The sequence below is a fragment of the Cibotium barometz genome, chromosome 17, assembly GCF_041138505.1.
Source record: "Cibotium barometz isolate CiBa-2024 chromosome 17, ASM4113850v1, whole genome shotgun sequence".
Lineage (NCBI taxonomy): Eukaryota > Viridiplantae > Streptophyta > Polypodiopsida > Cyatheales > Cibotiaceae > Cibotium > Cibotium barometz.
In genome coordinates, this window is record NC_141062.1 from 23,234,057 (window position 1) to 23,262,031 (window position 27,975).

The window sequence follows — 27,975 nt, forward strand, 5'->3', positions numbered from 1 at the left end:
CATGGGTCCACCAATGAGTCATAACTTTCCACTGCTTCCCTGTATAACCCTAGATCCGGCCTTTTGTTCTGCTCCTAAGAAAGGGCTAGCATCTTTGCAGTCTTGTCCTGCCACCACTGTAGGAACTTCAACTTATTCATGAATTTGTATAGAGTGCACTAACTGTTGCAAACATCTCAGTGGTGTCTCTTTTGAAGCACCTAGGTCTTCCTGTAGCTTGATGAGCAAAACTTCCTTAGCCTTCTTCTCCCTTTTGGCCCAACCTTAGAATTTCTGAACTATTTTGCCTTTGGCTTGCAGTTCCTCAACATGAGCTTTTCTCTTGGCATTCATCTATTGTGCTCTTTTCTTAATATCAATATTTGTAACATTCAACTCGTTAGTAGTAATTTTTTATCCTTTAGCCCCCTTGCCACCCTTGTGAGTGTGACTATTTCTACCTCTTTCATTAATGATTTTATGGTCTTGCCATCCTACTTTTGTCGTTCCTTGTAATCTTCCATGAGTGCTTCTAGTTCGTCCACTTGGACACAAAATACTACATCATTTTCTTTTTCTTCAAAATTATTTGTGGTTGCCCATGCATGTTCCTTTAGCTCATTTTCGAGGATATGGTCTAATGCAAAGCCATTCAACAATACTATTTCTTTTCCTTTTCCCTCTACTACAACTGTTGGCTTCTCCCTTCTCCTTTTAGGATAGCAATTTTTTTCTTCTAGGCTTCCACTTCCTGTTGCAACTCTTTTTCCTCTTTCTACAATTCTTCAGTCCTACTAGCACCACTTCTACTTTCTCGTGTTTAGAAAAAATTGAGATTTATCAGTCATAGCAGCGGCCTTTCCTGATTTTGAGTCTAAGGATGGAGCTGGATACTGATTTCTTGAGCCTTCATCTGGATTCTTGTCTCCTGGCAGGTGAGGAGGTATTTGTTTTGCAAGTGAGGAGGTATTTGTTTGCAGGAAGGTGTGGGTGCTTCCATTACTAATTTGGGCTTTTCCAAGTAATCCCCCCACATCTCCTTGTGGTCTTACACCACACGATTATCCCATTGATCCATCTTCTCCATGCCCAACTCATAAACTTCCAGATACTCATGGGTATCCAGTACTGTTAGGTGTGCTCTTACCTCTAGCAATTCCACTTTATCCTTGTCTGCCTTGTTTTGGACATCCGTATGATCCTTAGGTGCTCCTCTCGGATCTGGGTAACTTGTTCTTTGAATCTTGCTTGCCTTTATATGGCGTGGTTCGGATCATCCTGCATTTGCGAGGCTTCATGGTTCTTTTTGGCCATGTTTTTCTTCATCTCATCCACCTCCTGCTTCAGCCTTTTATTGGCCTATTGTAGCTCCTTAGGCTGCCTTCTTAGGTATTATACTTGGCTAGCTTTCTCTATCCTTTTGCGCAACTCTTCTTGCAATGGATCTTGTTCGATTTTAAGGTCCTATAGTGATTTTGTTCTTTGATCACATGCAACATCCTTCTCCTTGATGATGGTCTACGGCTTGGTCAACTCCTTGAGCCCATCATTCATGCAGCTTTGCAAGTAGTTCAAGGACCCCATCACCCATTTCATCTCTATAGATTCCAGAAAATTGGATTGGCTTGGCACCATCAAGGCCAATATGGGCACCGAGAATTTTGCCTACGAAGGCTGCACTTCTAAGTGTAGTGTTCTAGTGGTAGTTTCCTCCTACTACACTCATGACTTCTGGGATACCAACACAAATCAGCCTAGTGCAGCCAAATCTTCCTTCATCTACTGCTCACTTGGCACCTCCTCTCCTCTGCTGAAACCCTCCTGAGAGATTTTTCCTTTCTTGGTCCTGACCTTCTTCTCCCCGAATTCAAAGAGCCTCTTCTTGCCATGTCTAGAGGTTGTCGTTTTGTGAGTCCTTCCCGAAGGCCTTTAAGCTTTCAAATTTTCTTAGGGATTTTTTTTAAATCCCTTCTCCTTTTCATTCTTTGCTCCAGATTGAAACTTTCCTTTGAAAAGCACGTCAAGAAGGTGGTCTCAAAGGTGAAAAAATGAGCTTATGGATCCTCTGTACTCTTTCTCTTGAACTTTTGGTATTTCAAAGACATCCTTTCCAAATCTATTGATTCTTATCCTTCTTGATCTCCCTGCCTCCTATTATTAAGCTCCTAGTGTTCTTCCTCTCCCTCTTAATTTCTTAGAGGTTCTTGATTCTATCGTTTTTTATCTTGCTAGCACAAAATACCTTCCTAAAATATTTTTGGACAATGCAATTTTCCTTCACATCTTGAGGCCTCTAACTGCCTCGGTGGTATCGTATTGCCTTGCTTGAACTTTCTTCATTCTTCATGCATTGTCCATTGCACTCCTATGAGCCAGACACCGGCTCATAGAGAGTGATGAATATCTTAAATATGCCGAATGTGACAAGCCAATGCCCAACGTTGAGCTACCAGCCTTCTCATGCGTAGGGGAGTTAATCATGACTATGCACATGTTAGTTCCTAGATATTTCATGTTTTTGAAAAGCAATTAACACACAGACATGCATGCAATTGACACTCAGTAGATAGAACTATGCAGTACAAATTCAGTCAAGACAAAGGCCAGCCCATAAGACATTCTTGAATATTAGCTCTCAAACTCTCAACAGTACATCAATCTCACATCTATTGATCTCCTATTTTGCATAACATTATCTAGAGAGTTCCGTCCTTTTGCTTCTTACATCCAGTGAGGTACTACCCATTTACAAGAGGCTATCACAAGCTTGTTACAAAACAAGAAGGCTTAGCCCAAAATAAGTTTGTTACAAAACAAGAAGGCTTAGCCCAAAATAAGTTTGTTACGAAAAGGGAGGAAGTCTGGGTGGTGGCCAAACGGGGTAATTGGTTGCCAAAACCTTTCCAATCACTTAATCAAGGATTAACACTAATCCCATCTTTACCATTTTTTCCCTTTCAAATCAGCTCGATGTACTGTTCTAGCCATTCCTAATCACCTAATCAATGATTAATACTAATTTTATCTTTACCATTTTCTCGCTTTTAGCAAATTAACTCAAATCTATAGTTGTGGAGCATTCTACTTAGGGAAAAGGCTTCGCACACCTTCTATATACCCCAAGCAACAAGAGTAAGCAATAGATCTAACTCAAACTAGGTGCATATTCACAAATTTAGGCGGCACATAATCTTGCAACGCTACATTGATTCTTCAACAATTAGTAAAGTTAGTGATTAAATCTTTTAATTCATGCTTTAAGCTTTTCGTAGCTCAAATCTAAGAGCATTCTATAAAGTAAAACAATCAATCTTGTCAAACCTGCACTATGTAGTGAATTGTTGCCTTTGCAATTTTCCAAACACTATAGTGTGATTGTATAATTTCACTAGCTCTAATCACCGACCGTGCCACCTTCTCGAATTGGCCCTCCTCCAATCGGCCAATCACAGCCTTCGATCATTACCAATAAACTATGTCTTTTGGTTGCTATGTAATTCCAGAATCGCTACCAACATTGTCCAATCGCGTGCTAGCTTTGATCACCAATTGCCACCTTCTCTGATTTGCCCTCCTCTAATCATTCGATTGCCTCTAACTAGTGCCTCCTCTGACCCTCGATGCCACCTTCAATTTGGCACATCTAATCGCCTTCTCCATGTCAATCACTCGATTATACCTATCGATCCAACTCCATCTTTTTTGATATGGTTGATTGTCATGATAAATCGACTGATTGATTGTCATGATAAATCGACTGATTACACATCCAACTGCATGATTCATACCTCAAATCCATCCTAACAATAAAGGTTAGGGGAATGCCATCATTGCTTTGAGTTACCAAAAATCTCTAACACCACACGTCACATCTCTTGACAAATTCAGTTGCATCATTAAAAAGGGTAGGCCACCGCATCCCGCACTGTAAAATTTTGCGTGAAGTGATTTTTGGAGCAAAGTGGCCTCCACAAATGCCTGCTTGGGCTTCTTCTAAAATTTCAATATAATGGTCTTCATGAATGCATAGCCTCAAGATGTCATCCTTGCCTCGCCCATACAAGTTGCTGGCTATAAGTGTGTATGAAGATGCTACCTTGATTAACTTACAAGCTCAGTTTCACGAGTTATGTCTTCATCCATTGGTAGGCCAATGGACAAGAAATGAGCTATTTCATGGCTACAATCGTGTATCATGCTTGAGTGAAATAGACATACATTGGGGAAAGCATCTTCAACTCGTATGGAATGTTCTTTATTTGCAACTCTGGATAAATCATCAGCTAAAACATGCTCGAAGCCTTTCCTAACTGTCACTGTAACATTGAGTTCCATGAGAATTAGTAACCATCGGGGGTGATCCTGTAACATTGAATTCCATGAGAATTAGTAACCATCCGGTGATCCGTCTGATAGCACAAGGCTTGTTCACCAAATACAGAAGTGCTTGTTACCTCCTTGCACCGTCTATGCCTTCTCAAGCGGCTATGTGCCTCGTTTTTGGGGCTTTGGGATAGTCCCACCCGTCTTTGGCTTTTGTCTTTGGCTTTGGGATAGCGCTACTGTGTGCCAATGTACCTGTCCCATCCCCACCTCTTCTTTTTGCTTGCTGTGGGATTGGCTGGCCCCGCCTTCGCTCCTTGCTTTGGCTGCACCTTGACGTGCTGTGTGGGCTCCACTCTCAGCCCTGCCTTCTCTCTGCTTTACGATGGCCGCCTCTCCTCTTTGCTTTGCTATTTGTTGTGCACCGTGATGCAGTCTTTGCACTTGTTGCCCAGCGCAGAGACACCTGTCTCCTTGCTTTTGGGCCTGGTTGTGGTGCGCCTCTCCTCTCTTTGGTCGGCCAGCAGCCCTGGCTGCTGCCGTGCGCTGATTGCCTTATGGCCCTGGCTGGTCAATGTTTCTTTCCTTCCTACGTCGTGCCTTAGCTTGTGTGCCAAGAGCCGTATCCCACCTTTCCTTGGCCAGCCCCTATAGCGCTTGTTGACTTTGTCTTGGCTTGTTGTGCGTCACCACGCCAAAGCGTCGAGCTCTGTAATGCCATCTTCACCCTGCTATGCGGTGCCGGCCAAAACACGTCTCCACGTTCTTGCTATCTTTAGCGGCCTATTGCTTGGGACCGCCTTGCTATTCTAACCCTAGGCTGATTTAGGCAAATTAGCCTCGACTAACCTAGAGTTAATCTAACTATCTAGTGATTAACACTAACTTAATACTAACTCTAATTAATACTAATGCTAATAATAATAATAATAATAATAATACTAACTATATTAATCAATGCTAACCTTATATTAATACTAACAGCTATCTAAACTTATATTTACTAACATTAAATATTATCTTCACTAACCTATTTATCGTAATTAATACTAGTACTAACTATTTTAAAACTAACTACCATGAATAATAAAGAAAAAACACCAAAATGCTCAAAAATAATAATTTTCTAGAATACTCTCCTAATCGTGCAATGGTGCCATAGAGTCAATCATATCTTTAATGAAAACCATTCAAAACGATAAAATCTATCCTCTTGCACCGTGTGGCCAAAGAAAAACAAACTCCACACAAGAGCTAAAAAAAATGCTAAGGAAAGGCTACCATTCCCCAATGAAAAGCCCGAATACACCACTCACTAACACAATTTAAGCCAACCAAGTGAAGAGTACTCACCTTCCGCGTGTCGTAGGGAACTTTGTGGGCTGATCACCATGTCATGGAAGGGGAAATCCCATGAATGCGAGCTAACACTTGAGAAGACCCACCTTCCATTGTCACCACAAGAGTTGCCTATGTAGAGCTTGGCACTCCCCATTGTTGTAAGACCGTGCTCCACGATGCAAAGACAATAGCTCACTCTCACTCTCTTACAGAGAATAAGATGATAGGGTAGAGAGCTAGAGCACAAGGAGCAAGAGCACACTCTCAATAAACACTCAAGGGAATATTCCTTTCTCATTAGAGGATCACTTATATACAAGGGAGTTATAAGTTTGGGCGTCCACACCCAATAACTCATTGGGCGACCACTTATTGTCCAACCTTCTCTAGGCTAGTCTAAGCACACTTTGAGTGGATGCCAACTCTTTCACTTAGCTTGGTCATCCCTTGAGTACATCATTAAGCAAAATTATGTGGGAAATGCAATGATTGGAACAAGTTATTAATTCTTTCGTACGTACATCCTTTCGTAATCCCTTGAGTACATCATTAAGCAAATTTATGTGGGAGATTGCAATGATTGGAACAAGATGCCCATTATGTGTGTACATCCTTTCGTAACTCTACACTACTTTAGTTTGTTATAGATGTCTCATCTTCCCTTGTGACCAATGCACACTTCCACTAAGCTTGTCATACATGAAGGTGTGCACTGTTGATGCATGTCAATGGTCCGTGTTAATCTCAAGTTAACAACATAGCTCCTAGTTGATCTCTTTTTTTTGCAAGATTAGTGGAAAATCATCACTACCCAATAGGATGCCCTCATTTGAGAACTAACTTCAAGACATCAAAGTTAATATTTTAATCCTTCTTGGCAAGCCATCTTGAGGGTTAAAATGTGAATATGGCACTATGTGACGAAGCAATGATGTGAATATAGGCTAGGTGCCTTGGTTCATCCCCCGTGACTTTTTAGGATGTCTTCTTCTTCAATATACATTCTCTTTTTTTTTTATGGCACTATGTGAAGAAGCAATGATGTGAATATAGGCTAGGTGCCTTGGTTCATCCCCCGTGACTTTTTAGGATGTCTTCCTCTTCAATATACATTCTCTTTTTTTCTAAGACTAACAATATGCTCCATTTAGTCTATAGCTCCATCTGGTCCTCCTTCCAATCCTGTTGGATCTTAGTAATCTTTTCTCTCCAATGGGCTTATGCCTTTATCCACCTTTTGGCCTTTTGTTTCCTTGGACTCCTATTCTCTTTATCTCTTTTTTATCCCCTTCTTCATCGAGTTATCTTTTTTTGATGACCTTCTTCTAAACTAGAATTATGGATCCGCTATCTTTACCTTACGAAAGAATTTACCTGGACAAGTACTTTGGATTTTACTTGTGGAGTCATGCCAACTATTTGATAGACTTCAATATTTATTACATAGTGGCAGTCAACTCCTCCATTGTATTTTCATGAATATATAAACTTTGATTACCAATTAAATTTTTATTTATCCCATACCCATAATATTTCTTTGCAAAACTATGTTACAAATGCATGTACTTGGTTTTTAATCCATATTAGGTTTTTTTACTTCTTCAATTAAACCTCTAATAACCTTATAGCTTTAGGCAATATAATATCATAGCAACTCTGGGAGCATTCTACTTTGCCTCCATATGTAATAGATTACCTTCAAAATCTCAAATGGTATTAGACCTTCTTTCTATGGTTGCATATTCCCTAAGATTTGAATAGCTTGTAGTAGCTCTTTACTTGAGCCTTCCTTCTAAGAATTTTTTGTGTTCTTAGCATTTCTTCTTATAACTCTTGTCTTTAACAATTCTTTCTTCCTACTATTGTCTTTAACTATTCTTTCTTCCTAGTCTTGTCTTGAACTAATCTTTCTTTTCTTTTATTATTGGTTTTAGTAAATGTTGTCCTTGGGTTTTACTTGACCACTATAGCATGGTTTTTTAAGTTAAGATTCTATTATCCAATTTGTTAATTTTACACCATGTTTACTATTGAAGTGTTATAGTCTTGTTTTCTTGATAATCATATGTCATCTCTCTTTACTCTTTTGCTCCATTTCTTCTTCTTTTTTTTTAATTCTCTTATGTCCCCTCTCTTCACTCTCATGTGGCCTCTCTCTTCACTCTTTTAAGACCATATTAGGGAGTTTGGGAAAATCCCAATTCCCATTTTGCAAGATTAAAAAATGGGGGGCATGGTAAACCCTTTTAAGATTTTGTCAATACCCCCTCATGTGACATATCATTAGAAAGCTCTTGAAGAGTAGGTTCTAAATCCACATTCTCCAACAACGTTTGAGTTGGTATACTCTATATACACCAAAAAGTAGATTAAGAAGAAAATTTCCTAAATAATGGGATTCTCCCAAACTCTCTAATATAGTCTTTTTTGCTTTATTTCCTCTTGCTCTTTGATTTTATGGTCTTACTTGGCCTTGCCTTTGTATTTTACACTCTTCTCTAGCCATCTCTTTTACTTCTTCTATTTTCTTCTCTCATTGAGCTACATTAGCTTTTTTTTTTTGCTTCTTCCTTAGCCTCTTGGGATTCAGCTTTGGACTCCTTTGCTTTGAAATGTATGGTCTCCTTTCTTTATTCTTTCTTATTTCAAGATTTTTTTTAAAAGTATAGATATTTACCCTGGATGAATGTTAATAACCCTCACTGCCTTTGTAACTTCTTCCTCTGAATTTTTTCTTCTAACTCTTTAGTGTATTATTAGAGTGTTAAGTATCCTCCTTCTCTTCTTTGCAAGTATCGGTAGCTCTAAGGACTTCTTCTTCTTAACTTAATATATTGCACCTACATTAATAGGAACTGCCCTCTTGCAGCTTGATATTTCTTACCTATATCTTCACGTTTGCAAAAAAGATCACAATAAAGGTGCTTTTGAACCCTACCCTAGTCTTGAGGTATTATGATTACTACTTGATTAGCATGTTGATCTCTTTATTCATGCTCACTTGGCATGCTATAAATAGTAATGTAGCTTCTTGCTTAATCAATCTTACTGAAATTAATTCTCTAAGTAATGTAGCTTCTTTTTTAGTTTAGGAAGATATCCTTACAACTTTCATCTAGTAAATGTTATGTACTTTTGTTGGTATTTTTCCCTTTCATTACTGGTACTAAGACATTATATAGAAATATTATAGTCTTGCCATTTGCAACACAGCCATTCTTTGCCCATCCACATTGCTCTTAGATTTTGTCATGAGTGCATGGCTTTTTCTATGGAAAAACTTTGATTAGCTAGGTGGTGAGAATATTTGGACTAGGTAGGTGTAGTCCAACTATTGAATCATTGTCAAAGATTCGTAATGTCATCTACCAAACATGCTAGTGGTGTAAATGTGAAACAATAACTCACTCATGTCATGAGTGTCAGCTCATTTTGAGCTTGATATCTCAACACTCCCCTAAAGCTCACCGCCATCTCGAAGACTCTAAGCATAATGTGAAACAATAACTCACTCATGTCATGACTGTCAACTCATTTTGAGCTTGATATCTCAACACTCCCCTAAAGCTCAACTCCATCTCCAAGACTCAGCATAGTGTGGAATCAATGAAGCTTCTCTAATCCCAAAGCCTTAGTAAAAATGTAAGCTACATGCTGCTCTGTGCTGATGTACACGACATCGACATCTCTTGCCACCAGAACTTATCTCTAATAAAGTGATAATGGATGTGTGTGTTTGGAATAAATTTTTGGTGGACTTGAAAATCTTAAAAATCATTTGAGACCCAATAAAAATCAATAAATGCATACAAGTTAGCGTATGAAATACGCTTGGTCAAAGATGTAGATCTATAATTCCAAATCTATATTTCCATAAATTTATAAAAGCCCCCTCTATAAAAATATGGCCTACATAGAATTATTGAATAGTGTAAACACTAAAAATCCATATAAATTAGAAAGAGGAAACCTAAATTTCTTCCAATTCCATCATCTCCAAGTCAAGCGTGGTTAGAGACGACAATGGATACTTCAAGTTATTACTATCATAGTAATATAAAAGGTGTCCATAATGTGAACATGCTAAATAGGTGAGCTCGCAAGATATGTATGTCATAATGCAAATTAGGGAGGTGTAGTCCAACTATAGAATCTTGGATGAAGATCTATCATGCCAACTAGAAAACACGCTAGTGGTGTAAATGTGAAATAGTCACCCATGACTGTTAGCTCGTGTTGAGATTAAAATCTCAACACTTCCACTACAGCTAAACTCTAGCTCCAACACTCCAAGCATAGTGCAGAATCTGTGAATCTTCTCTACTTCCAAGGCCTTGGTGAAAATGTTAGGATATCTACTCCTCTATGCTTGTGTACATGAGATTAACATCTTCTATGCAGACTTTCTCTATGATGAGGTGATAATGGACCTCAATGTGTTTGGCATTTTTTTTGTGGACTTAGAAATCCTAAAAATCATGAGTCCCAATGAAAATCAATAAATGCATACATTTTAGCATATGCAATAAGCTTGCTCAAAGATATAGATCTATAATTCCAAATTTATATTTTCATAAATTTATGAGTGCCCACTATAAAAGTATGACCTGCATAAAATGATTGAACAGTTTAAACACAAAATATATATACATTGAAAAGACAAAACCTAACTATCTTGTAATTCAATCATCTCCAAGTCAAGAATGATTAGAGACGACAATGGATACTTCATAACAATATAATGACTATAAATTTACCTGACATTTCTTGCACAACCATTCATCTGCCTAAAATTAAGCCACAAACTATACCTAACATAAATGTAAGTCCCTAATTGTACCTTTATACTATCCTAATTCCCACAAGATTTCATGTGCCTATTTCACCTATAAATACATCCTAAAAATTCTACTAGAACCTCCATAATTTAGTCCATTATGGATCTAGAAAAACTTCTCCCATGTTCAAGAGGTGAATCCATTAATGTAAATAAGAAGATGCAAAGATTGTTTAAGAACACTACATTTAGGCCAAGAGAGCACGTCTAGAGGAGAAAAAACCAATGGACAAGTTGGTCATTGGAGACGGAGAATGGAAGTAATAAATCATGGCTTGTAAGAACATTGAACACTTTCTTGCAACCTCATTCAAGAGGTCAATTTATTGATATAAATAGAACTTAGATTGAGGATGTTGCTACTAAGAAAGAAATCCTATAATGGAGGTCACTAAGTTGTTGAAGGGCATTGTTGGGGTTAATCAACACAAACACGAATACAACAAGCAAACACAATTTCTCCACAAGAAACATGTTGAATAGGCGAAAACACAAATTCACACATAGCAGAAACTTAATATGCAGACAGAAATTCGACAGAGCAAACTCACACACAAGAGATAGATAAAACCTTGAAATCTACTTCATTCTCTCCTCTCCACATTACATTGCTTCCCCTTCTTTTCTACCTTGCTCAAAAAACGTTACTCTTTCCCCAAAACGTTATTCTTGAATAACCGTTACATATCTTAACTTCCAAGATCCCAAGAAATTCATCATACATTCCTACCACCTTATAATTCCGACTTAGCACATATCCGACTTACTAAATATCCGACTTACTACATATCCGACTTAGCAACATTCAACCTAAGAGAACTATGCCTTCAACACATGGCACGCCCCGGTGGTAGATTTCAAAGAAATCTGACTCGGATCCACATATCCCTTGATCAGCTCAAAATTTGTAATGAAACTGGTTCCTTGAACTGCTCAGCAACCTGTATCTGCTCTGCACCATGCATCTCTACATCAGGCACTTAGTCTGCAACTATCTTAACTGATTCTGCCAGCAAATCTGCAACTTGTGTCTTGAAACTCTGGTTTTTCTCCAGGTCTTGCACTTTCTACATCCAAAATTCCTTTTCCTTCTTCAATTGAGCAATCTCTTCCACTAATATTGCTTCATGTTCTGTAATAAAACGTGTCTTCAACACATCATAAGGATACTTTAACACAAAAGACAGTCTTTCTTGAATTATCCTCCACATATTTTGCATATTGGAAGTCAACTGCTGCTTCAGCACTGTCACATCACCTTCTGCCATCATCAGAACTCCATTAATGTCCAACTCCTCTTGAGCTAGTATCTGCTGCCTCTCCATAATCTGCAATGGTTGCAACCTCAAGTTCATCACATCATTATGAACTTGTAACTCTATATTCCTTTGGGTCAACTGTTGCATTTCCAAACCAACCTTCTCTTCCAGCTTTTGTGTCCATTCCTTGAACATTCCCAAAGACCTCTTCACCTGTACCATTTCAAGTGTATGATGCTCCAACACATCCTTCTTTTCCTTACTATGCTTCTCCTTCACCTGTTGTTGCAGCTCATTTTGAAATTGCTGTATCTGCAACTCCTTTGTTTGCAACACATCAGATGATGGCACCATACTCTACCATCTGCTGCTTGTGTTGTTCAAACTGAACCTGTTGCTTACCAATAAAATCTTGTACAGCTATCAACATCTTATTAGCCATGACTCCATCTTTTACATGAAACTCAAACTGAGTAAAAACAGTTTCATCACCACCAAAATCAAACTTAGTCACCAACTTCTTGATGCTGCTATCAGCTTTTCTTCTCTTGGACAAAGTGAAAGTCTTACCCAACTTAGTTGGTGTTTGTGCTTCCATCACCTCCATTGGAGAATGTACCTTCAGCTCCCCAAAATACTGTGAACACTATAGTGAGTCAACTAATGGTAAAGACTCTTTTACATTGTATCCAACTTTCCTCATGTGCTGAAAAACCTCCATTTTGTCCTTATCTAGCTTAGACAAATCAGACATCTCTGATTTGTGCAAAACTTGTTGCTCTGCATGATGCTGAAATTGCTCACCCCCCAAATATTTGTCCTTGTTTGGCAACATCACATCCCCTGCATCAACTTTCTGAGCATAGTAAAACAAAGCTGCCAAGTAAGCACAAAGCCTACCGTTAGTCTGAGTCTTCACAAACACTTCACTATACATCCTCTCATACAACCAGTGTTCCCAACTGACTTGTTCACCCTTCTCAGCCCAACATAGAGCAGCATAGTTTTCTTTTGACATATAATCAAATTTAAGAAGAAAACACAGCCTTTCCAAATACCACTTAAGCTGCTCCCTTCTTGCATAACTGACATTCTTCAGCATATAATACTATCTTCCACCCTCGCGAGGACCAAACTCCTTTTTCAAAGAGTCCTCACTGCACTTAGGTATAGGACCTTGTGAAAAACAGGGCAACTTAAACACTTCAGCAACAATTTCAGGAGTTAATACCACCTTTGAAGAAATCCTTCCTTTTGTCTTCCTCAAAATCTCCACCTGTGACTTTGCATAGAGATTATTCCTCCATTCATCCCATGGCAAAGTAGCAAACTCGTGCAATCCAATTTTGTGCAACCATGTGGCATTCCTATCTGCCTGAATATCAATCTCCACCTTGAAGTCCATGAATGGGTCCATTAAAGGACTGCATCATCTTGCCAGCTGACATAGCTGTAGGCATACTAGCTTCTTCATCCGCCGAACCCTCCAAGTCTTCCTCAGAGGTAGTCACATCCACCTGCCACTAGCTCCCTTGTGGCGCAGCCTCGTCTTCAGCACTTCTGGTGATTCATCATCTTGAAGAGGTCGCACGGTGGCAAGAGGTTTCTCCTTAGGCATGGGAGACTGAAGGTGCTCTGAAAACACAGATGAAAACCGTAAAGGGCAATGCATGAGGGAAAAGAAGACGCGATGGCTCACACTTGTGACAAATCTCCCAACGTAAGATATCCACACACACCTCCATAAAGTAATCATCACTCTTACTGGTCATGCAGTCCCCAACTCGAGTCTTTTGGAAAAAATATTAATTTTAAAAACTCCGAGCCAGTAAAGTCCCACTAACTTCCAACACAGCACAATTCAGTCAAACAAACCCTGACAAAAGCTTCAGCAAATTTGTAACAACTGATCAAAACACCCTGTGCCAACAATTAAGCTTCTTGCCATCATCTCAACACCTATGTTTTGCCTTAAGAACATCCATCTCTGTGCTGTGTTAACTTCTAGTGATTCGGCTCTGACTTCCTCAACATGCACCAAAGCTGAAACTGGCCAATCAAGATGTGGTGTTTTCCCTTGAAACTTCTTCAGCCTTAGACCATTGATTGGCTTCTCTACCCTTGTTCCAAAGACATCTGCCACAATAAAGGTTCTTTGACCCAAATCCTCCACAATCTGATAAGGTCCTTTATATCTAAGTGTCAACTTCCCTGGATGAGGTCCCAATCTAGAGTTGTACACCATCACCTAGTCACCAACCTGAAACACTTTAAATTTGACATTCATACTCACCCATGCATGTCGTCTCTTATGGATCACCTTGGTAATATATGAACTCACCAACCTGTCTTCTTCCAACTGCATCAGATATTTACTCATGTGCTGAACTGACAACATCTTCTCAGCTGTGATTCTAAGACTTGGCACCACAAACTCCATAGGCACCACAGCTTCTAATCCATACACCAATCTAAATGGTGTCATCCCTGTTGTTACCTTAAAGGCTGTTCTAAAAGACCATAATGCTGAGTCCAATTTGTCATCCCAATCCTTATGATTGTCTGCCACTATCTTCTTCAAAATTCCAACCAATGTTTTGTTAGTACTTTCAGCCTGCCCATTAGCCTGAGGATGGTAAGCTGTAGACTTTTTGTGCATAATCATATGGGTTTTAGTTAATTTAGCTATCACCTCATTTAAGAAATGAGATCCCCTATCACTCACAAGCTCCACACGACACCCAAACCTAGTCATTATGTTGTGATACAAGAACCTTTCAACACTTGAAGCTTTATTATCCTTCAAAGCTATAGCTTCTACCCAATTAGTACAATAGTCTATTGCAACCAAAATATACCTGCATCCTTTCCTTGTTGTGGCTTAATAGGTCCCACAAAATCCATCCCCCACTTCTGGAAAGGCTCTAGTGGCAGAATAGGATGATCTAACATTCTATCCTTATTATCTGGCTGACCAGTCTTTTGACATATGACACACCTCTTAGTATACTCATGTGCATCCTTCAAAACTGTGGGCCACCACAATCCAGCTTGGAGAATCTTCTTTCCTGTTATATCTCCTGAGAAATGGCCACCTACTGCACCAGAATGTGCTTCTTGAATAACAGCATTCTGTTCACAATCTGGAACACACCTTCTGATGACTTGATCAATGCCCTTCCTATATAATGCCCCTGCAATTACCAAAAAAGGTCTACTCTTCAAAGCAAACTTCCTCCTCTGATCTGCAATAAACTCACCTGGGATAGTGCCGTTGTGAGGTGAAAAAAAGAAAAGAACCACTGCCTCTATAGCCCTTCACCTCCCAAACTTGGATACAACAACACGAACGGGGGCACCACAGCCACCGGCTGGAACACTTCTCACTGTTCACCACCCACCCACACCATAAAGACAACTCAAAACCCCGATAAACAGGTGATCATTCAGCAAAACACACAGCACCATCCACATTTCAACAAACTCAGCAATTACACCAAAAACCAGGACTCTGGCCAGGATTTATTACCAAGGGAATTCACCCTTGCGTCTGACAACCAAGCCTCTGTCTCCCAGTCTCTGCTTCTCTTCAGAGGGCACCCCACCAGCAACCCTTCTTCACTTCCTCTGTAGCCCGGCTACTCTCTATCCAGCTGCTACCTGCCAAGTGTCATAGGCGAGCCCCACTGTCTCCAGCCCACACATCACCACCTCTACTGCAGCCAACACACACAAAAAACCAAGGCTCTCTCTTTAGAGGGCGCCCCACCAGCAACCCTTCTACTCAGCAGCTCTCACTCTCTGTGTGTCGTGACCAGTAGCTTTGCCAACCACAGAGCCTCTGCAGCTTCCCTTCAGCACCAACACAAATTGCTCAATGCAGCATCACCTTCTCTTGCATCCAGCCCAAGCCACATCACCGAAGGCCCACACCAGCCCGTCTCTTTGCCTGCAAGCCAACCTTTCTGGCTCTGCTATCCAACGCTTCAGCTCCCTTTGCTTCACACAGGCGGCTACCTTACGCCTCTGTTTGCTCTCCACACTCGTCCAAAGCGCCTGCAGCCCTTCAAACCTGCTTAGGACACCTTCCTTTGCCTAGCCTCTATCTCTGCAGCATCACCAGCCAGGAGTTCTCTACAAGGCGGCTTCCTAGCTTTCTTCGTGCCTCAGTCTCTCCAGCGCCAATCCACCTCTTCGCCAACCCGTCAGCCCAATCGACCAACAGCTTCACCCTTTTGCTTGCTTGCGTAGCCAACTGCAGCTCGTCACCCTTTTTGCTATCTCTTGCCCCGTCGTCACCTTTGACGCCAGCAGCTGCAGCAGCTTCCACGTCCCTACACTTCACAAGGGAGGCCCCCGTGTCCAGCCTCTAGGCAGCCACACCACTTCGTGTCGGCTCTGTCTGCCTGGCTGCAGCTCACCGAAGAAGCCTCCTCACTGTGGTCCTGCTGCGGGCTGCACACGCCCGAGAGCCCCAAACAAACAAGGCGGCCCCTCTTGTCTCCCTCTCCTTGCCAGCTCCTAGATTGCGCACGCTGGCAGCTACGCTGGCTGCAAGGCAAACAGCCATGTGGCCTTTGCTTTGTTGGCCACATCGATATCATTATTTTTTATTTTACTTAAAAGATGGCCACTAATTATATTTCTTTTCACACCAATGCTCAAAGCTACACTGGCCCTTTCACCTTTAATTGCCCATGCTCCACACACCTTCAAATGCAACCTTCCAATGCCCACTCATACTTGGATGCGTACACATTTCAAGCGACCGAATAGCTGATACCACCTCCAGCCAACCACATTCCAGAAAAACTTGTACAAGCTTATAGCCAAACCGTCCACCCTGTACATCTGCCAAGGCATTCTCGAGCAAAACTCTCACACATGTCATGCATCCCATATGTACACAAGCCTAAAACGCCTTTCAGAAAAAAACCTAACACCGTCAGTCAAGAAATGTCAATAATTGGTCATACTACCAAGAATCCGTCACAGCAGCCTGAACTTCAAATAATAAAGCATCTGGTAAATAATCACTCACTTCCACTGGTTCTTCACCTGTCTCTAACCTACTCAAGTAATCAGCAATGGCATGTTCTTTTCCTGGAGTATGAAGAACAACAAAATCAAACTCCTGTAATAACAACATCCACCTAGCCAACCTTCCTGTTAGGAATGGCTTCTTGATTAGGTATAACAAAGCTTGGTGGTCAACATGGAAAATTACCCTATTTCCCAACATGAAAAGGCAAAGACCAATCCGGAGACTGTAGAACTGGCGCAACAGAGATCATCTTCTTTAAAAGTTGGAATGATCTTTCCTGAGGATCATATCTGATATACTTGAATGCCACTTAATTTGACCCACATATCTCATCAACTCTTTAACATTGACTAGAGCCTTTGCAGATTGGATTGCTTCAATCTTCTTTACATCAATGGCCATCCCTTCACTTGAAACCACATGACCAAGTAGTACCCCACTTCTAACAGCTATGACACTCTTGTAAGGATTCAGTGCCATTCTGAACTGTCTACATCTCTCCAAACATAGCTTCAGATGCAGCAAATGCAAGTCTTTCTTGCCAAAAACAAAAAAATCATCTATAAAAACCCTCATAAAATCCTGCAAATATGGCTCAAATACCTTATGTGCCACAAAATTGAATGATGGTGGTCCATTCTTCAAGCCAAAACTCATTACTGTATACACAAATGCACCCCACTCAATAATGAAGGCTGTTTTGTATTGATCCTCTTCAGCAACTTTAATCTGATTATACCCAGAAAATCCATCCAGAAAGCTATATATTTCATGACCTGCAACTGCATCCAAAACTCCATCACAAAACAGCATTGGAAAAGGATCAGTAATAGTTGCTGCATTAAGCTTTCTATAGTCCACACATACTCTCATCTTCCCATTCTTCTTAGGTACCACTATAATTGGAGACAACCATGACACCTCATTCACTAGCTTGATGAAGCCTACTGCCAACAACTTATCTATCTCCTCCTTAACCTGCTTTGCAAAACTAGGGTTCATTCTGTACCTTTGCTGCGCAATCGGAACTGCATCTTTCTGCAAGTTAATATGATGTTGATGTAATGTTCAAAAATTCTCCTTCAGCATGGACACTCACCTTTACCATTTTTGGGTCAGCCTCTGTACCCAAATTAATCTCTTTCAATTCATCCTCCTTAACCCTACTAGAAGTGCCAAACTTCTTGTCATAGATTATTTCAACCATAATTCTTGCATCCTTCTCCTCCTGCTCAATCTGTTCCTTGGTAGAAGATTCTGCTGTGTGTTCCAGCAGCTGCCTGAATTCTGTTCCCTGAATCTCTTGTCCATGTACTACATCTGACCTTTCCTGAACCTGTTCTTCATCCGACTGTAATATGTGTTCCACATCTACGTCAAACACTGGAACAACTATTGGATTTGCCTTCAGAAACTCCTCTTCCTCATCATCTTCAACTTCTTCTGCCAAATTGATAGTTTGTGTAAACAATGGTTTCTCCTTGAGTGAAATATTCTTCCTCCCCTGCATAGGTGTAGTCACTTTCTTCTTCCCTTTTCTTATAACAACCACATTCTCTCCCCAATCTTGTCTCACTTTGGCCATTCTGAGCCAAGGTCTTCCCAACAGCATTTCATAAGAGGACGCTGAATCTGACATTCGAATGACCACAAAATTGACCAGGAAGGTCATACCTGCAATTCCAATATGTTGCTGCTGCTTGAGAATTCCTAACGGTTGTACTCTTGTTTGATCTGCCATCTTCACCTGAAAAGGTGCTGGGGCCAACTTTCCCAAGCCCATTTGTGTATAAACAACTTCATATAAAATGTTTACTCCGGATCCTCCATCCAACAATACATCTTCAAAAATCCTGCCCTCAAACTGAACTTTGATTACAGGCACAACCAAAAATCAGCTGGATCAATGTTATTTACTACTAGGGACCCTATTTAATGAACCAATAATTGATTATCCTGATTCTGAAGTTTCCTCAACAACCTCTCCTTGAAAGCTGGCACCAAGCATAATAACTGATCCAATGACAATTGTAAGGGAGAGTTGATGAGTACCTCAAACCAATCTTTATCCTGATTCACCTCAAGTTTAATGTTGTCCTTTTGTTGTTGGTCGGATTGACTTTATGACTCCGATGCAGGCACAGCCTGCTTCCTCTGCTCCTTCTGAATCTGCTTCTGTACCTGATCCCTGATTCCTTTCTGCTCCTTCCAATCTATTGGTCCCTTTGCTTTGGATCTAGTGATAGCCATGACTTCAACATCATCAACTTGCATACATTCATTACAATCACAAACCCACTCTTCCTTATCTTCTTGCTTGTGCTGCTCCTGAGTTGGTTGACTAACACCATCATACTCTTTCTGATCTGAGAGATCAACCAAAAGTACATTAGCTTGAGCTGGTTTGCTGATTCTATTACTGTTGCTGTTGCTGTTGTTGTCCTCCTTGCTGGTTACCCTGATTATACCTTAGCGGCACAGGCATTCCCCGTTCTTCTCTATGCCTAACCCATAATGCACAATTCAGGCCTACCCAATGATCTGGTGCACCACAGTACACACAAGGCATAGCACCTGGTGGTCTCCTATCATTATTCTCCTACTCCCTCCATGGTGGTATTGGAGGTCTAGGCCTCTGAAATGGTGTTCTGCCCCTAAATGGAGCTACTTGATTTGCTCCTACAACAACTCTACCTCTTCCTGCATCAAGTGTAGGCTGTCCTCTGCTTTTAGGATTGTACCAACAGTGAGCTATGTTGTGACCATCCCTTTCACAAATGTGACAATACTGCTTCTCCTTTGGTGCTACCACAGAATACCCAAACTTTTTCAACTTACCAAGTCCGCCTCTTTGGGATGCTTATCCTTCTGTTTTTTCTTCTTACTTCTCTCCTTTCTTTTTCTTTTGTCCTCCTCTTCATTACTTTCTGATGATGTATCTGAATCCTCCTCCTTGTCTGAATCTGATGTTGCATCTGACCCTTTTTCGGAATCAGAACTGTTATCTCTACTACTCTTTGCTTTTGTCATACCCACCCTCTTTTCAACTCTTGCTGCAGAGCGGCAACAAGATCATTGATTCCTCCAACAATGTCAATGCTTGCCATAGCATTCTTCAAACTACGCCTTAATCCTTTCAAGAAATATCCTGCCAACATCTCATTAGTGGGTCTTTCATTGCCCTACAATCTTTCAACCAAATTTCTGAATTTTTGAGCATAGCCTTCCACCAACATATTCTTCTGCCTAATGTCCCTGAGTTTTCTTAGAACATCGGTTGGAGTCTTTTCCTTCTTGAACCTCTGCAAAAATGCTGTCCTCAAAGCATTATAATTAACAAAATGTGGTATACCATACTGGCTAAACCAGCTCATAGCTTTACCTTCTAATGTGGCTGCAAACTGCTGAAGTTTAATTGGATCATTGTATAAAGCCTGATAACCGCTTGCTTGCCATCTAGTTTCAAACTGGGCTACATGGCAATCTGCATCTTCCTTGGACCCTCCTCTAAATTTAACGGCTTTGACCGTGGGGTTGAGAGGTGGTTGACCCATGAGGTTCGGCTGTGGTGGTCTCCTAGGTCTTTGCCTGGTAACCGCCTGTAGTGAGTCAAACTGGAGACTTCTTCATACTCTTGCAGATCTTCCTGCCAAGAGTAAAGCCCCTAACAATTGCCTCACTTGCCTTCCCCCTGCTGCTCCAGAATTCTCCCCCCGTTGGTCTACTGCTCGATTTTCAGAGAGTGGACTCTCCTGACCATCCTACGCATCTTGATCATAATGAAATGGATCAATATTGTCTGCCTGGGCTTGTGCCCTTGTATAATAAACTCTAGCTACTCTTCTCTACCTCTCTGACATGCATCCTCTCTGGCATTCATCGCCTTTGTCCAAACAGGACAAACACAACAGGATCGCCAATTGTGTTAGGGTTAATCAACACAACCACGAATACAACAAGCAGACACAATTTCTCCACAAGAAACATGTTGAATAGGCGAAAACAGAAATTCAGACACAGCAGAAACTTAATATGCAGACAGAAATTCGACAAAGCAAACTCACACAAGAGATAGATAAAACCTTGAAATCTGCTTCATTCTCTCCTCTCCACATTACATTGCTTCCCCTTCTTTTCTACCTTGCTCAAAAAACGTTACTCTTTCCCCAAAACGTTATTCTTGAATAACCGTTACATATCTTGACTTCTAAGATCCCAAGAAATTCATCATACATTCCTACCACCTTATAATTCCGACTTAGCACATATCCGACTTACTAAATATCCGACTTAGCAACATTCAACCTAAGAGAACTATGCCTTCAAGGGAGAAAGTTTAGGTTATGAGACTTATCAAAACACCAAACTATCCAAGTTTTAGGAAAAATGAAAACCCTTAAATCATGTAATACCTTTTTATTAAAGGTATTTAAGAAAATGTAAAATAGGGCGCTATGTAACTCTCTAAGAATGTTTTTTCCCTTTTGTGGGGCTAGTTTTTGTGTTATCAAGAATATAGATTATAGAGTTTTGCATTACTGTCTTACTTTAAAAAAACTATAAGCATGCTAAATTTTCAAGGGATAATAAATAGGATGAAAAACATATCATATGAAAATTCACAATAGATGCTTGAAGTTCTAAGAGGGATCTCTTTTGAAACATTTTTGAAGTGCAATTAAGCTCTAGAAATGCCAAACTAATACTGACTATGGACTTGCACTCAAATGATTTTGGCCTATAACAAATAGATGGGAAAAAAATATATTTCATTACCATGATTTATATACATAATAACTTTAGTAGAATGGCAGATCCCTCAAAACATGGTGATGCACCCATGAAAATTTTAAAATTCATAATGATCTTCTATCATATCATAATACAAGTTGTAGATTCATAATGATCTAGAAGATCAAGACAAGTTGTATATTCATAACGATCTAGAAGATTAGTAAAAGAGAAAATTCTCTAATGTGTAGCAAGTTAACCAAAAATTACCTTGATCTTAACTTACGAGTAACTTAGCTTCTCTGCTCATTGACCTAGAAATACACACATATACTTTCATATAAGAAATTTGTTAAGGACATAAATTCAACCATATATGAGTAAGGTAGATGATTACTAGATTATCACAAAGGTGAAAAGTATCTAATCTGTAAATAATTCTCTCAAAGGCAACTCACATTGTGAAGCTCGCCTTCTTATGATTGCATGATAGCATTAATAAAAATGTGGGCAGTCATGTGAGGGTAGTATAAGTTCTATATATAAGTCACAAGAAAATTAGTAGTTTTGATCAAGGATGACCAAAATAGATAGCCAAATTTATATAAGGTTTAAGAGACATATTGATGGAGAGGGATATTAAAAGTACCTTAAAAATGAGATACCACATAAGAGATCTTTTTAATTGAGAGGACAAGACCTTACATGTTGATAGTGTTGAAATCTTATTGAAAAAAATTATATATAGTTAAGCCCTTGGATGTAAATAGTAGACTTAATATAAAGTTCATTATTAATAGCTACAATATATGGTCATGTAAATTTCTCTAGTTTAAAAAGAGCCCTATGGACACGTATAGTTCTCTAGGTCAAAAAGCCCTATGGACATGAATTCTCCGATGGAGTTTTTTTCAAGTATGTACTTTATTTGTGGTCAAGATTTCTAAAACTTTTAGCCAAGTATCCAAATAATAATTTCTTTTTGAAAACAAACTATTATTTTTGACTAATGGTTTCATGTGATATACTTGGTGGTTTGCCAACTTAAACACTTTCTTTTATGAAAAGTAAAGCATACATATCTAAACAGACGTAAATTATATTACTTTTCAATAGGAAGAAAATGTAATCTTGCGCACCTTAGTATCTTCTTCTAAAACACCACCATCTTGCCTCTGGCGTCTTGAGCACATTTGATATCTTTCTATTATTTTCCTCATGCTGATAAACAACTAACATTTTGGATCTCTCTCTCTCTCTCTCTCTCTCTCTCTCTCTCTCTCTCTCTCTCTACAAGCACACGCACGCACACACACACACACACACACACTAAAACCTTATACCAATTTAAAGAAACTTATTTTAAAGGCTGAAGATGTATATGCAATACAATATATTGTAAAAATATTTCAAGTACTAGTGGAAAATCCACACAAAATTGGGATTTAATTTCTTTTGGGATCACATCACACTTTTATAAAAGGTAATTAAATTTTAATACAAACTTTATTGAAAATTAGAATGAAATTCCAGATTGTATTTACTAATTCTAAATTTATTTTCTCAACTAAATTAAATATTAAAGCTATAATCATGTACAAAAGCTAATGAGAATCATATTTTCAACAATATTTCTATAAAAGATTGAAAATATCATTTACCATCAATATAGAGTATAGAGAGTTTAGGGTGTGAGAGCCATGAGTGCCCATTTTTGCACTTGTAATATTGTGAAAATGTTAAATTTGAAATGAAAATGATTTCCACGTCATCTAATAAGAAGTAGAGAGTAAACAATATTACAACTTGTGAACTTACAAATTCATGGCTGCTATTGGATAATTTTTTGAGCCTCATTGACGATGGGTACCCCATGTTGTGACTATACTTTGCTTTTATTTGTTGCATGGCAATGGCATTTCTTTATTTACATATCAATTCGTTGATTATTATAATAATTTAATCTTTTGAGTATAATTAAATTATCAATAAATTTTTATTTGTTTATGTGCTAGCTCCACTCTCGAGAATGTTGGTGTATTGAGATCATGTGTGTGCAAGAACCACATCAAAGAGACACGCATGTGTGTGCTCACTGGCGGTCAGAAATAATTAAATGGAAGAGTTACTGTTGAGATCCTTTGTCTCTGTCAAGTGGTGAATCATATCCTTAACATGTAGAGACATCTTACCAAGGGTTTAATGAGATCCTTGGTGCTGGTGGGCTTTGGATGCGAGACCGACAACAATCAAGAAAGATAAATTTATATATGTGTAAATGATTTTATTGTTTAGCTTTGAGCAACGAGCACACTTGTTGAAATTTGAGCATAATGATGAGCTATGGTGGATCAAACACTAGAATCAACATCATTAACAAAGTGATTTTAGCAAATAATTAAGATGTAATTAGTAGGTAATTAATAAATAGATTAATGTAGGCATGGATACTCAAAAACTAGCAAATTCTCATTAGGGCTATGCCTCAATTTATAGAGTTTACATCAAGCATCTAATCCCGTTGATTTCTCCATGATTCACTCCCAGAATATCTCCACCTTTTGCCTGATTCTCTCCACCTCTTCTCTTTTCCCTGAATATCTCCCAGAATATCTCCACACTCCTAAATTCTCTCATGCTACCCTTTATTCTCTCCCAATAGATTCTTCTCACCTTTTCACAGGTTCTTTCATAATTACATCTCCTCTTTTACAGCCTCTATCCAAGAGCTTGTTCCCGCACACACCCTATTCACTTGTATTTTTCAACACCTCCCCTTAAGTGAATACTCCTAGTACACCTAGACCCTATACCAAGTTTGCCTCCCCTTTACTTGGTAGTCCGCGACCAGTGTCTACTCCTCCCCTCAAGTTATCTCAGCAAACCTGGACCCTGTATCAAGTTTCTTTCTTACTTGACAGTCCGCGACCAGTGCCTCAAGTCCCTAAACTCCATAGTCCTTGACACTCTCTCTCTCTATGTGTCCAAGGCTACTATAAGTGCCCGCGACCTTGACTAAAAGTGCTCACATATACATCTACCACGTGGCCTACATCATCGGTCGCTCAGAGGTGGTTTTACTTTGTTGGGGCAGGTTACATTGGGTTGTGGAGTCTCTCTCTCTCTCTCTCTCTCAGAGATTTTCACATGGCTCCTCATTCTTTGGAGCCTCACATCTTCTCTTGTCTTCAGTCTTCTTGTCGTGGCAGCATCTCTCCACGCGTCCATTTCTTCTTTCAGTCTTCTTGGGACAGCTTCTCTTCTCGTGGCAGCTTCTCTTCTCGTGTCCATGTCTTCCTTCAGATCTTCTTCTCGGTGTGGATCCTCTTCTTGGAAAGAGATATTCTTCTTCTTTCATGGCTGGGGCCATAAGCTCGTCCGTCAAGTCATTTTGCTCCATGTGAGCAACATGTTTCAATGTTTTGCTGACAGTTCCTTTGGGCTTTTTATGTTTATTTTGTATCATTATGCAATGCAAACCCAAAATTATGCGGGAGGTCTTACCTCTTGCCTTATTCCGGACAAGGGCAGTGTCTGTTCCCATTTTTACACTGATGTAATGTGTCCAATACATAATGCGTATAGCATTCATTCTCATGCACATTCCAAATGCAACTCTGGCTGTGAATAATCTTGAATTTGAGTGAGATTTATAGGCATTAACCAAGGGTTAAATGCAAAATTATGATTTTCACAATTTTATCAGCACAATTTTCCCAGAAATTACATTAAATCAAGGGTAACCAATTTGTACGGGATGGTTGGAGTATCAAACCAATTTCGAATTGCAATCTGAAGTTATAAGGATCTGTATCAGATACCTAATAGTTAATTTGAACCCTCAATTGCACCAAAATACAATGATTAGCACTGATTAATCACTGATTAGTAAATTAATGCTCTGTTTTGTGTGCAAAAAACAGAGTATGCGGGGAGTCCAGATCTGGTGCCTTCCACTTCAAATGATCTCAAATGCTTTCAAAGGCATCAATAGCAATGAGTCTAGTCGAGGATTAAGCCAAGAAACACAAGATTTGACCAAATATTGAAAGCTTAATCTCTGTTTTACCCATTAGCTAAGGTGTCAACACCCCCTAGTAGTACTAGCATTAGCTTAGGCTAATGAGTTGTGGGATTTGGTCATTTAAAAAATGTCATATCAAGAAGTGGTTACAAGAGGGCTGGTGGGGAGTTAGGATCTTCTGGAGGATATGGGATCCCAATAGTCACATGGGTATCCCAAGAGTCACAAGGTTGAATGTCTATATAAAGCCCGTCTTGTATGCAAATTAGACATGAAATGGAATACACTGATATTTTTCTTATATCTTCATCTTATTCTTCATCCATGTCTTTCACTCCATGCTCATGTGAGAATGTGTACTCCATGGCTATGTATGTAGAAGCATGTGTTTTCCACCATCTTAGCAAGGCTATGCTAACACTTTGGCCATCACGATGGGACGAAAAGCTTTGATCTTCTTCTTTCCCACAAGCTCTTGATCAGAAATCTAATGCCTAATCTAAAGCATTTCTAACCAAAATTAGTAGCGTGCATGTTTCTTTCATGATTTTCTTGATTCAATTATGCTCTCCCTCAAAACTGTTGAAAGTATAGATCGAGCTCTCCTCACTACACATCCTAATCACACACTAATCTACTCTAATGTCATTGCTAAAGTAAGGTAGATGGAAACAAAGCAGGCTCATTGTGAGTGTGTGCTAATAAAGATTAGACTCAAGTTGAGTTAGGTTACAAGATGGAAACTTGTACTCATAAAAATACTCGAGTTGTTGTACTTGTTTCCATTGATTGAAATGTCCCTCTTTTATATAAGAAGAGTTCAATTTGGCCTTTCTCTTGCATGTAGGATAACTCTCTTTGCTCATGTGGCTTCATGCTATACTTTACCCTTGTTTAGCTTACTCAACTCACTACCTATCTCTTCCTTGTTCTCTTTGGCACCACATTTCTCAACACCTCCCCTTGGTGCCATATTGTTCGGCTAATGCAAGGTGGTCGGATGTGAGGTTTACAACATGTCATCAACCCCCGTCATTTCTAACGTGATTCGGTAACTCACAGACTCTTTTGGCTTGGTTACTCTCTAGCTAAAAGGTTATCTTAAGGATGGTTGGATTGATTTTCACTCTCCTAGGGTGCTACTTTGGCTACTCTCTGGTAGTCGAGTGTTAAAACATTTCAAATGATTTTTGACCTACTCATTTGGTGCCCTTTATAGCATATGATTTAGGGTAGTGGTTGGTAGCTCCTACTTGCTTGATATCTTTTTGCTCTTTGCCAATTATGCTTTGCTTACATATGCTCCCATACTCATTTGGTTGCGGCATTTTTACAAGAGTTGCATTCTTCTCTTTCATACAAACACATGTTAGTGTGCTCATTAGGCTACTTAAAAAGGTTAGAGATTTTTAGTGAAAGTATGACATTGCTGTTATGAAAATATTTGATGACACCCATACTGATGATAATTCCTTTGATGACACAGTTGGTGTGAAGATTTTGTTGTAGATAGTGAATCCCATATGATCTAACACCTTGTTCTTTGCACATATATTTATGTTTTTAATGGCCATGTGAATAGTCCCTTCAATAAGACACTTCACACTAAGGGTTTTAGACCTTAGGGTTCTTACAACTTCATAAAAAAAACCTTACCTTACGTTGCTTTAGCCATCCCGACTACTTTGCTATGGCTTGGCTACTTTCCACTAGTCTGCTTTGCAGAGACTCTCTCTTGTTACTGTAGAGACAAGAAATGTTGCTTACGCTATGGATGGAGCTGATCGGCTACTGTTGTTACACTCATTGTATTATCTTTCTTTCTCTCCCAATCTACTCTATTGTTTACTGCTCGCTTACGCTGACCTTGCTGATTAAAGATGTGTAATGTGGTTTCCTTTAGCATTTGGTAGTTGTTATCTACTCCTCTGTGCTGGTTGGTGGCACCACCTCTTTCTCTTATCACTCTAGGCACATTAGTTATGGCAGGCTAGATCCTTTCGTAATGCTCTTATTTCTCTTGGCTATGGTGTAGGTCTCTTGCTCGAGTTGCCTCTTCTTCTTGCTTCACCTTCTCTCCTGCAATAAACTGCTTCAAACCTCTCTACTATGTGAGACTGTTCAAGGATAGAGTTGCTACAATTTGCCTCGTATCTTTGCTGCACCTTTTGTGGATGCATGGATATGCTTATATTTTCTGAGGCAACCTATTGTTCTACTTACTAAGATCTGAGTAAAGCACCTTTTTTATATTTGTCAAGGCTATAAGAGTGAAAGTTTACATCGCTAAGCTAGTAGCTAGTGATAACTTACAAAGAAAATGAACCTAATCATAGACTTCCGAATGATGATAGAAACACCTAAAAAAGAGTATAATCTCCTAAGAGCCTAGATGGCTTGAGAGAGAAGAAGAGGAAAGAACACTCAAATCCTAAAA

At 39.5% G+C, this 27,975-nt stretch overlaps 1 protein-coding gene and 1 pseudogene across 2 annotated transcripts in view; both read right to left on the bottom strand.

Annotated features, from left to right (window-relative positions):
- LOC147629799 (MADS-box transcription factor 23-like) overlaps window positions 1–27,975 on the bottom strand; it is a 67,887-nt gene that overhangs the window by 23,201 nt on the left and 16,711 nt on the right. For both annotated transcript variants that reach the window (XM_086810850.1, XM_086810849.1), the window contains exon 2: window positions 22,654–22,735. In XM_086810850.1, coding sequence (XP_086666976.1) covers window positions 22,654–22,735 — 82 coding nt within the window. The remainder of the gene's footprint in view (window positions 1–22,653; window positions 22,736–27,975) is intronic.
- Window positions 11,461–12,358, bottom strand: LOC147629800 (uncharacterized; annotated as a pseudogene).